At 37.9% G+C, this 12,838-nt stretch overlaps 1 protein-coding gene across 2 annotated transcripts in view; it reads left to right on the forward strand.

Moving 5' to 3' along the window:
* The window catches only part of LOC132103085 (polypeptide N-acetylgalactosaminyltransferase 1-like), a 111,036-nt gene extending 101,407 nt beyond the window's left edge, over positions 1 to 9,629 (forward strand). For both annotated transcript variants that reach the window (XM_059507900.1, XM_059507901.1), the window contains exons 8-13: positions 529 to 646; positions 785 to 965; positions 3,110 to 3,249; positions 5,045 to 5,143; positions 5,253 to 5,387; positions 9,118 to 9,629. In XM_059507900.1, the coding sequence (XP_059363883.1) occupies positions 529 to 646; positions 785 to 965; positions 3,110 to 3,249; positions 5,045 to 5,143; positions 5,253 to 5,387; positions 9,118 to 9,264 (820 nt within the window). In that variant the 3' untranslated portion in view covers positions 9,265 to 9,629. The remainder of the gene's footprint in view (positions 1 to 528; positions 647 to 784; positions 966 to 3,109; positions 3,250 to 5,044; positions 5,144 to 5,252; positions 5,388 to 9,117) is intronic.
* Positions 9,630 to 12,838: the final 3,209 nt, after the last annotated feature.

Genomic DNA, 12,838 nt, shown 5'->3' on the forward strand with positions numbered 1-12,838 from the left:
GCAGTTAACACAAAGATAAGGGGAGTTTTAATCCACACTCTGTTAGCCTTCTAGTGCTTGGTTTCTTCACAGATCCTGTGTTTTTTAGAGCAGCACATTGTTTTATCAGAATGCTCTGATGCCACTCCACTCTTTATTTTTGTATTTTTTCCCCTCACGACCCCTCGTTTATTCATCTCCTTTTTACTTCAGAGCCTAGTACTCTGCATGAAAACAACTTGAGGGCATAACAACAACAGGCTCTTACTTGAGGAAAACATGACTGTGAATGAGAAGTGCTGCAGGGGATGGATGGAAGGAAAACAGGAAAGAACAGAGAGCGCCTGCTGAGGAAAATGGACGAGTGAAAGATATTTAAAGAAGGATATGTTGTTGATTTCTATTTAAGATCCCGTTACCCTGAGTGACACGCAACTTGCTTGTTTGTAACAGAGTAAACAGGAGAGGAAGAGCTGCTTTTATAAGATATGATTGTTCCCCTGAAGGGCCCGGTTTACAGTGTTTTTTGTTTTTTTCATCATCCATCAGGACCCCCACTATGGCAGGTGGTCTCTTCTCCATAGACAGAGATTATTTCCAGGAGATTGGAACGTATGATGCAGGCATGGACATCTGGGGGGGAGAGAACCTGGAGATCTCCTTCAGGGTAGGTCTCAATGCCGATATTATAATATTCAACCACAACTGCAGTCCTATACAGTTCCACTTGTGCATATTTAGTGCATATAAAGTTACTCATGATTTGTTAATGCTCTGAGAACTAATATTTATCCTTGTTTATCAGATTTGGCAATGCGGGGGGACGCTTGAGATTGTCACATGCTCTCATGTCGGTCACGTGTTCCGTAAGGCGACGCCGTACACGTTCCCCGGTGGAACTGGGCAGATCATCAACAAAAACAACAGACGGCTGGCAGAGGTCTGGATGGATGAGTTCAAGAACTTCTTCTACATCATTTCACCTGGTCAGTCACATATACATACTACATATCTGTACCATAAACAGATACACAGTACACACGGTACACACTGTAAGGATGAAAGAACCTGAGATACTTTGATCTCCTGAGAAACAGACAATACAAACATACACGGGCTTCTTCATGACACCCCACAGAGTGGAGCTGCTGGAGACCTCCTTCCATTCTGGCCATTTGTTTCATTTTAAATCCCTTCATTTTAAATGCTTCCTTCTACTCAATCTGCTCAAAATGATTACATGAAAATGTCAATGCAAGTGAACTAACAGTTATGTCTGGTATCATTTGAATTGTCTCAGGGCGACTGGTACAATGGTCCCAATCTTAAAAATGTAGACTAAAAGATAATACAGATCCTAAGAGATAAGATATATTATACTTATTGTAATGGGAGTGCCCTTTTCCAGGGTCCTTCATATAAATTACATTCTGTTCCCTTTGAGGTGTAAACTACCCTGGTCTGGGACCTGGGTTAATGCAAATTACAACTGTTTGTTCATGCCTCCATTTGGGGGATGTTTTATCTTGGTTTGCAGCAAAAGGATCAGGGCGATTCTGTAGCCAGAAAGCCCGTAGTGTGTTGAGTGTCTCTTTACTTCATACTATGTATTTTCTAAGGTCAGGTATGCATATTTTACTTTTAGATGCGTCTTTGAGAATTTGATGTTTTGTATTGATATGATTTGATATGTTTGAATTGGATATATAATTGGCAGAATACATATTTACCTGACTGATAATAAATTGTTACATTTGATTTTATTCTGTTTTACTTCCGAGTTACTTCCCCGAGTAATCATACTTAATGCAACACATAGCTCAAGAATAAAGTAGGACACAATATTATCAGTTTTTGAAATAACATTTCGTTTCCTTATCTTTTCTCAGTCACATCTCTTTGCCTTTCTCTGTCTTGGTGTCTTTCTATCTCTGTGTCTGTCTCTTTAATGTGGTGTGTGTGTATCCTTAGTGCTCGTGGGAACTCGAGCCGTATTGACTCAGAAGGAGATGTTGGATAATAGATATTAATGTCACTGTCAATAGTGTCCAGTGCAGCTCAGAGCTATCTGTGTGACTGTGTGCGTATTGTGCCATTCTTTCCCTCCTCTACACAAATGCCTTTGTGCACTCTCTCCTCATTGTTAGGGCTGGAAAGCAAGTGTTTGAACAAAACCCTAACCTTCAGTATCAAACTTCAGCCTGTATCTTGTCCTTTAGCATTTGTGCTACAAACATGAATGATGTCTCATGACGCTTGTGGAGGAGAAAATTTTTATTACATTTCTAAGCGATCAGACTTAGTGTTTTGTCTGGGGAACAACAAAACAGTTACACTGAAGTACAGCTCTAAACCACATCCAGCACAGTACACAGTTGTTTCCTCTTTTGAAGAAAATAACCTTTAAAAAATAATGAACATTTTAATCTCACAATTTTACTATGTATTTAAGAGATTGAAAAATAACACTGATGAAGTTCAAAATGAAACCAAATCATAAGTCTATAAATATTATGATACACATCTTTCATCCTGTTTTATTGTGTTATTTATATACTGTTACAGTATTTATACATCTGATTTATATTTTGAATTCAGTTTTTGCTTTGATATACTTTTAGTTTCCATATTAATGTTAAAGTTTTAGCAATTTCGAAATGTACTTTAGTCATTTTTTGTTTTTTTTTAATACTTCTATTTAGCTTTATTTTAGTAATGTTAGTATTTCAAATTAAACTTATTTAATAGTTAGCTGCCATGGCAACATTTAAAATTTTCATTTGAGTTCTTTGCTCCAAGTTCTTAGTTTATTTCATCTATATTTCATTTAACAAGTGATTTTAATAGTTTGCTTTAGTTCATAACAATACTTTTTCCACATTGTATTTATTATCATTGACAAAATAAAACAATTCTTCATTAAAATACATAATTGGCTTTAATTTTGTTGACAATATTAATAGTGGCAGTTATCAACCACCCATCGACTCACTTAGCAAAGCCTTAGCAGCCAGGAGCACTGCATAGCACAGACCACCTTAGCATCTTAACCACCCACAGCACCCTAGAAAATCTAAATGTTAACTTTTATTAACCATTTTGTGTTCTTGTGTGTGTTTGTTTGTTTCAGGTGTGACGAAAGTGGATTATGGAGACATCTCAGCCAGATCATCCCTGAGACAGAGACTGCAGTGTAAGCCGTTCTCCTGGTACCTAGAAAATGTCTACCCAGACTCCCAGATACCACGCCACTACTACTCGCTGGGAGAGGTCTGTATCCCTCTCACACACACACACACACACACACACACACACACATGCTTATAGCAAGAAAAGGGAAATCACTGCATAGTGTGATAAACACATTTCTGTGTGTGTTTGTTAAAGAAGCACAGGTGTGAATTAGCGAGGGACGCTGTTTTTCTCGGGGTTGACTGTGTCACAGGAATTCATTGGGGGTTTTTTTTTCGTTCCAGTCACTGTGTTCAGGAAATGAGAGACATTTATTCTCTCCTAGTCTGCTCTCTCTGTCATCGCCTTGTTTCCTGTTCCGTCTTTCACCCTTTCGTTCCATCTGTCCATCGCTGCCTGATGAATGAATAAAACATGCATGTCGTCTCTGATGTCTGAAACTCGCTCAGAACGGAGTCTGTCTGTTCTCCTGACTGCTTAAGGATCTATCTTCCTTGTGCTGTCTAAGGTTCATTCACTTTAGCTCATCTTTGTCTGTTCTTGCCACTGATGGTGACACTGTAAGGTATAAGGTACAGACAGAATAATACATGGAGGATATGATGTCACAATAATGTTCCATGTATAACAAAAAGTAAGTAATACAGTACAACACGAATGTTCTAAAATATTATTATTTTTTTTAAATACATTCTATTGTAATGTATTTTAAAATTACTCCATTATTCCAGTCTTCAGTGTCACACGATCCTTTAGAAATCATTTTAATATGCTGATTTGGTGTTCAAGAAACATTTCTATTTATCATCAATGTTGAAAACTGGTGTGCTGTGTAATATTTTTGTGGAAACCGTGATACTCTTTTCAGGGTTCTTTGATCAATGGAATGCTCAAAAGAACAGGATTCATTTAAAATAGATTTTTTTTTTTTTGTAACAGTGTATAAGAATACTATCTCTTTTGATCAATGTAATGCATCCTTGCTAAATAAAAGTATTCATTTCTTTAAACAAAAACTCTTACTGACCCCAAGCTTTTGAACAGTAGTGCATGAAAAGGTTGAAGAGCTAGGACAATAAGATAAAGCAGTAAGCAGTGAGCAGGCTGGGTAAAAATCCCAAGATCGATCTTTCACTAAATACCTATTTTTGTATCCGACTGAAAATGTATTCGAGCGGTGCTTCCTGTCATCGAATTCACTAACTCACTCAGATTCATCGCTTGAACCCTCTTGTTTATTTTTTTTTATTAAATATTTTTGCCAAAAGTGTTAATTGTGTGAACAACATTAGCAGAGAGAGAATTATCAGCCAAATTGACATTATAAGTGAAAATAACCTACTGAATCATAATCAAATCTGAATCTAAACCAGTTGAGAGCTGTTGAATGAATCTGAATTGCAGTCATTTTTAATCGAAATAATTGGAAAATCTGTGGAAATACCAAACCCTATGAGGGGCCGTGCATTACAGTGATTACAATGGAAAATGGTTTTTCTTTGTAAAACAAAACAGACAAGTATTAAATCAGTGTTTGTATGAAACACTGGTTAAATGTAAAAGCAGTGAATCTGTTAAATGTGTTTGTCATGCTGATCTGACGATTGTCAAACTCAGTGTTTTGGATGAAAGCAGTGAGCTGTCTTTTCCTTCATCTGTTATCTTTCATCAATTATGCATTTCCATGTGTATGTATGTGTTTGTGTGTTTGATTGGCACAGTTGTCTCTCAGTTCGCCCCCCACCCCCGGTGTGCGATAAGCTTTGCGTAATTAACCATGTTTGACACTCAGACAGAGACATGACTGTGTTTATTCATGCAGGAGAGCTGCTTGAGTGCGTTTAATCTGTTCGTGTGATCTGTCCGATTGCAGATCCGTAACGTAGAGACTAACCAGTGTCTGGATAACATGGCCAGGAAAGAAAATGAAAAAGTGGGCATTTTCAACTGCCACGGCATGGGCGGCAACCAGGTCGGCTCCTCACATCTTTCTCACTTTTAAAACACAAACTTAGCAGAGTAATGTGTTGATGCTTGACATGCATAACGCTGATGTATTGTTACCTTTTCTGCCTGTTCAGGTTTTCTCGTACACAGCCAATAAAGAGATCCGAACTGATGACCTCTGTTTGGATGTGTCTAAACTCAGCGGTCCAGTTATGATGCTCAAGTGCCATCACTTGAAAGGCAACCAGCTCTGGGAATATGACCCTGTGGTAAGTGTATAAATGTGAAACAGATCATAAAATCTCATGTTCTTACCATTCTATGGGGCAAGGCCTTACACCAGGATAAATGTTAAAATACACATTTTTGAAGAATAGCCAGGAAACGTTATACCCTTAAACATGAGACTAGAATTGCTTACTACCATTGTCTGTGTAAAGTTACATGCTCCTGGAGGGCTTTCTGCCAAGTAATCCTGAAGACCTTAATTCGCAGGTTCAGGATTTGAGATCATTTCTGCAGGATAGTGGTCCTCCAGAAGCAGCGTTTGGCTACCCCTGGTAGAAAACCTCGCTTGATGAGCATTAAAAATACCTAAAGGGTTGTTAAAAAGACCTGATTTTGACAACTTTACTGTTGAGATACACATTTTTGTATTGATTGTACAGAAGAATGATTATGCTTTAATGAAAAAACTCATTTATGATTTTAATCTGTAAACCTTCCCCCTAGACTTCCACTGAAAGTCAAATATTGTAAATGTTTGTTTTTACAAGCTGTTCATTGAAAATCGTTGCTTATGGTACTTAAGAAAATGCCCCAGATTTCATTGATAGAGCTTAATTTGTTTTGAATGTTGTTTTATCCCGGACAAGCCCCCAATCCAATTCTGTCCAATCCTGCTCCTGGAGGGTCACCTTCCTGCAGAGTTTAGCTCCAGCCTGCTCCAGCACACCTGCTTAGATGTTTCCAGTAATCCTGAAGACCTTGATTAGCTGTTTAAGACTAAGTTGTCTATAATTAGAGTAGCCCAGGGGTGTCCAATCCTGCCCCCGGAGGGAGGGTCACTTCCCTGTAGAGTTTAGCCCCAACACACCTGCCTGAAAGTTTCCAGTGATCCTGAAGACCTTGATTGCCTGGTTCAAGTGTGTTTAATTCGGGATAGAGCTAAACTCTTGGAACGTGGCTCTTTAGGAGCAGGATTGGACACCCCTGGAGTAAGAGCTAAACCCAGCAGGAAGGTGGTCCTCAAGAAGATCCAAAGTCAAAGGGGTATCAGGGTGAAGCCTTACAATTATGAATGAAAATTATGACTTAATGACTTCTTGGTGATGACAAAGGTGCTGCAACGTGTAAAACAATGTGCCAAACCATAATTTTGCTCATGAATTGTACCTTGACTGTTCGCTTATGCATGCATGTACGCAGAGGTGCTTTTGACTTTTGATTTTCACCTCTAGGGTTTGATGGCCTCATATATGTCATGTAACATCAAAGCTAACCCTTTAAAGCGGTGTATCTGCAGGGTGCCCACTCATACATTTCTTGTAATGTATGTGCATGAACATACCCCCCGTGGCTTCCCTTTATAAACACTGTTGAAGGGATGCTAGTTTAGTTACATTAAATCACCTCTCTGTCAATCTTGAAAATACATCATTTTACTTTAAATCTTAAACACACCTTCAGGCCTAGGGAGAGTGAATTAGCCATGGGGTGGAAAGAGGAAGATTGCTTTTTGCAATTGTGTGCTGCTGGCTTAAAGAGATGCCTGTTACTCCAAAGCCTCCTTCTCCTCCTCCTTCTCCTCCTCCTCCCCTCACCTCCCTTCTCGCCCCAGATTCGAAGCCCCACCATGTTGGCCTTGTGCCCGGAGAGACAGAAGGCTGCACAGAATAGAGAACTCAAGCACTGAGACTTTCCACTCTCAGATAAAGGTTCTGTTTTTCTCGTGGGGAGAGAGAGAGACAGACAGAGTGGATGGAAGGGTGATCAGGAAATCTCTTGCCAGCAAGGGCATCTATCCTGCATGCATTACCATACATTACCTTTGCGAGGTCATTGACATGTGCGTGTGGCCTCACACCTTACACTGTGTGTCTTATAGGTTCTACCGCTATCCTAATTGTATCTGTGAAGCTTAATGCTTCCTGCTAGACTCAAACTCTAGAGCACTTAGCTCACCCAAGGCCCGTTACACACACTCACACACATGCTCCACTGTAAAGCAATCCCTGTGCATCGACAACTTGTCTTTGCCCTGGAGTGCACAGGTTGTCCAGTTGTGCGTGTATAAGCGTGGAGTGGTATACTGCTTACTATGAGTAATATTATATTACACTATGAATACTGAGCACAGGAATACCTGGATGACCTACTGTATTTGGCTGAATGTGCAGTATAAATCTAGCTCACAGCATGGGATCGCACAATGCAGTATGCTCAACTTGAACTTGCTTTTCTATTGTGACAAATGAAGCATAATATCAGGAATGACCTTTAACTCATCCTTAACGTATTTGATTGTACTGCCATCCATTGAAACATTTAAAGCAAATTGGTTTAAAAATGTAAAAGCTTTTACAGGGCTCATTGCTTTTTGTGTTTCACATTTTTACCTGCTCTAACATTTTCACTGGGCCCAAAAACAAAAATATTTTTAACATTTGTAATTTTTTTGTCTTCTTTCTGGCAGAATTTTTGTTTTTTTCATATTTCATAAAATGTTATATTTGTAAAATTAAATTGAGAAATGACATATATATTATATATATATTATATATGTGTGTGTATATATATACTGTATGTATGTATATATATATATATATATATATATATATATATATATATATATATATATATATATATATATATAAATACATATATATATATATTAGGACTGGTAAGCAATTAAAAATTGTTATCTAATTAATTACATGACGTGATGATTAATCTAATTAATCGCACATCTGATTTGAAAATTTCCTCTGAAAAGATAATTTAAAGTCATTGTTGTGCAAAGCATCAAACAGAGATTACAAGAAGTAGGTTCAGCAAGAAATATTTTGTTTGATAAAATTTATTACATATACTCTTTTGGACAATGTGAGTATATGATGACAGAATTGTCATTTTTGCTTGGGTGAACTATAACTTTAATAATTTATTTTCTTAATTTTATAATTATTACTATGATCTTAAATTATTTATTTAATGAAATGATACTCTAAATAACAAACTAAAACTGCCAGTAGGTGGTGGTAATGTCTTAATGATTAAGTCGTCGAGTCATTTATTCATTCGTTTGATTCGTTCAAATGGCTGCTTTATTCAGGAGTGAAGTAAAGGGTTCTTTATGAATGGTTCATTGAATCATTAGGCTTGTTCGACTTGAAACGGATCATCACTATCAGACAGATTTGTGTGACATCAAAGAACCGCAAGAGCTTTAGAGAGCATGGCTACTTGTGCTTTTGAATCGCTCTCGTGGTACTTTGATGTCATGTGATGTTCAACACGCCAAATGGTTCACCCAAACAGTTCAAAACGTGGATTAAGAAATGAAATGCCGCTGTGTGTTGCTCGGGGATGAACAGTTCTGATTTGTCTTTATATTTTGTTTGCAAAACAGACAACATTGTGTCTAAAATAAAACAATATTAATTTCTTAATGAACTGTTGTATAAGATGAGTAATTTATCACATTTGCACTCATTTGATATTGCACTTAACCTACAGCTCGTATGATATTTATTAACGATGTAAATATGAGACATATGAGAAAGCATTTTGCCCCATATCTTGAATTTTAGGGATATTCTCTAGGCTCCATCACGCAGTAAATTGTTGCTCTGCCATTTGTGGAATTAAACATGCAGCATAGTGAGATCAATGTGTTATATGGCAAAATACTGTATAGCAACAATTCCATTCTAATCAACAAGTGATTTTACACTGACGTCTCACACATAGTGCATGTCTATCTCGCTCTTCCTGCAGAAGCTGAGCCTGGTGCATGTGAACAGTAATCAGTGTTTGGATAAAGCATCTGAAGATGACAGTCAGGTGCCCAGCGTCAGGGACTGCACCGGGAGCCGCTCGCAGCAGTGGCTGCTCCGCAACGTCACACTGCCCGAGATATTCTGAGCTCGTACCCGGACGGACAGATGAACAGACTCTCACACCATCACCGATGCAGAGAATGTGAGAGAAAGGACTGCTTTCCTCTCGATCCTGGTGGTCTGCCTTCAAATTATCTCAAAGAACAGAACCGCATATGTATATGAATCTTCCCATCACTCCACCTGGCAGAGGAAAAGAAGGAACGATGGAGAGAAAGACTCGTGGAGAAAGAAACTTGAGATATATGCCATTATCCTTCTCATTCGAGGAGCTGCGGGCATTTTGGTTATGTTTACGAGAACGCCTCCCTTTTAGAATATCAGTGTGTGACACCAATGTGTGAGTCACAGTGTTTTCCACAGGAGTTTCACCCTTTTTCTTAATTTAAGTATTTTTCAAGGCTTGTAGAAATGAAAGGTATCTAGCACATGAAGGAGAGGCTGATGTGTGTCTGTGTGCATGTCTGTTGGATCTCCTGTCTGTGGACGTTACAGTGGTTTGCTATCTGTTTAAAGCAGGGGCTCCCCCTGCTGGCCACAGACACACACTGACCTGTCCATCAACCTTCATCTCAGCCAGTGGATTACCAACAATCAATCCCGTATAGATCTGTAATCAATGAAAAGGATGACTGATCGCCTAGGACGTTTTTCATATCATCAGTGCTCATGTAACTTTTTTTAAACCAGTGGTTGATTATTTTGTTTTTCTTTTTTTTTGGTTCCTGTAATTTTGAGTGCCACGTACAAGCACTTTTCACTTGTTTGGTGTTGTTATTTTATGTAAAGTCATTCTCTTAAAGATATGATGGTGATTTAACATGCAATTTCAGGATGGTCCTGAACTGATGAACCCCGAATTGTTGCCTTCCTTTGGGTTCCAGCTCTTCAAGCGGACATGGTTTACACATAAGCACATAGGTTGATCGGGAAGAGTTGGATCATCTTCTGTCATATCATCCAGCAGTGCAAGGGCTCGGTCTCACTGTGTACATGCACGAGAAAGAACAATTCCGTCTGATATCTTTCTTTGTTTACGTTCACTTCAAAATTACTTTGTGTAGAATTTCTTTAAATCATCAGCGCATTTGGCATCTGAAGTAAAAGTAGGCTGCTCGCCACATTTCAGTAGATGTGTTTAAACTGTTTGATAGCCTAAAGAGATTGTCCTGCATTTCAGATTCATGCATTTCATTCTTCTGATTTTATTTTCAAATGATCTGAGATTTCATTTGAGCTGTGATGGTTGAAGATGGTTGAATGGTTTTGAGATTTGTTGTGGAATCAGGAATCTTTTTTTTTTCATGACCCTGTCCAAATACATAAATGATCTGTACTCTTTGGGTCCTAGACATTAGTCTGGTTTTTAACTGGATTTTCCAAAAGTATTGATAGATATATGTGTCCAAAAACAAAGAAACAAAAAAACAAAAGTCTAAATTGTAAGATTCTAGATAAAACAAAAGATTCAAAATAAAGGTTGGTAATTGTGAGATTCTAAATTGTGGGACTGTAAATGCACATTCTAGATTCTAAAAAAGATTCTGAAGCGATTCCAGATTGCTAATAAAAGGGCAAATGCAAAGGATGGGTAAAGATCTTGCAAGTATTTGGACAGGGCCTCAAGATCATCTGTAGAGATGTGTGAGTGCGAACAAGTGTGCGTGTGTTTATATGTGTCAAAGGGATGTCTTGTTTTTGTCTTTTTTTTATTGATGAGGGTCTGGCCTGCTGATTGGTGGGTTTAGAGAGCCCCGTTTTGAGATGATGATCCACAGGCTGGAGAAATAAACCACAGAAAGTTTACAGTCCAACTTCTCTGTGTCCTTTATGATGTTTGTTCAAGTGCACACAGTTTAGTTCGAGGGCAGTGGTTTATAGGTTGTTGTTGCACAGTGGGGCACCATGCGGGGTTGTTAAGGTATTGTGCAGTATTGTATACCCTCAAGCTTAAACATTATCAAAATTCAAACTTCAAAAGTGCAAGGTTCAAGTTTCATGGATAGAGTTTTGCCTTGCTTTGGTTTATCACTTGGTGGCATAAACCTTCTTAAATACTCAAACTAAGATTTCACAGCCCTTCACTCACAAGAACACTTGCAGTTACTTTAATGATCTAATTAGCCAGTGTTTCCGTGGAGAAATTAAATAGGATAAACTCATTAAAATATATTCTATTTACATATTTTGTTTACTTAACATAAAATATTTTTAGAGTTATTTTTTTTCTACTAGGACACACACACACACACACACACACACACATATATATATATATATATTTCAAGAAAGCACTGGACGTTGGTTTGATTGATCTGATTGGTTGACAGTGACTAGTGAGTGGTGTAAGGGTTTTTTTTCTGGTAAACTGGCGCTTGTGATGTGCCTTTAAAATTGGTCAATATATAGTACCGTATTTCGACAATATGTAAGGTTTCATACGCAGTATATGTTGTAATAATTTCTGTTATTCATAAAAAAATTGAGTATAAAAAATTAACTTGACTAGATCTGTTAAGAAATTAGAAAAGCATTTGGCTGTTTCAGATTTAAATAGTTATTTCATTTTTTTGTGATGTGGTAAAAATATATATTTTTAAATGGAACACTGGAATCTTAAAACAAAGCCTCAAATCAAAGCTGCACATCCTCGTGTTCCTACTGTTCATGTAACAGATGACAGACAGTACAGTCGGACTCGGCCGCCTTCTCCCTTTCCCTCACACTGCACCCGAGATAGAGAGATCGTCAATAGGCCAGTTCAGCGTAATTGAGCGAGTGAATGGCAATCGATTTCAATCCCACCTCAATCCTTTCTGAGGTGGCGCAATTTAAAGCTTTGTGATATGATGGCGTGAAGGATGACAGAGGACGTGTGAACTCAACAGAGGGCATCTGAGGTCAAAGGTAAAAGAAAATCTCGAGCTCACGGTCATTATTCAACAGCTCTTGGACTTTTTATATTTATATCACTCTGCTTGTATTGAGATAAGTCCAGCTACAGACCTGCAGTGCCATTAGTGACCGCTGTTTTAAATCAGCAGTCTCAGACCGGAAGTGAAAAGACCGTCACCGACCAGAAATTGATTTCACGTACGCTGCTTCTGTTCTGTAGACACTCAAAAACCTCAAAAGCCCATGGTATTCTTTATGTAAAATAGTTGTATTTTACAGCAGTCAGTCCAGATACCTAAAACCTGAAGTAAAGTTACTTATTGATCGAAATTTGTTCGAACGTGAATCCTCTGAGAGGTTAAATATAAGCATTCACTAATGCTTTAAATATATCAACATCCAATTCCCTAAATGAGCCTCAATTAAATTTTACACATCCAGAAAGACAACAGATACAGATGTACCCAACAAATTAAAATAAAAATCAATCAGTTTTATTAAAACAATTTAATAGTGCTGTGTATGAACAAAACAGTCTTTTTTTTAATTTCACATTTAAATAAATGAAAATATAAAACCATAAACCCCCCCACCCCACCCCATCCCACTTCACATACAATAGCCATTGCAGCAATTAACTATTAATAATATTTCTCCTATTTGGCATGAACCGAAAAAAGTGCATCCACTTTCACTCTTCAGTG

The sequence above is a fragment of the Carassius carassius genome, chromosome 24 (assembly GCF_963082965.1).
Source record: "Carassius carassius chromosome 24, fCarCar2.1, whole genome shotgun sequence".
NCBI classification, from domain to species: Eukaryota; Metazoa; Chordata; class Actinopteri; order Cypriniformes; family Cyprinidae; genus Carassius; species Carassius carassius.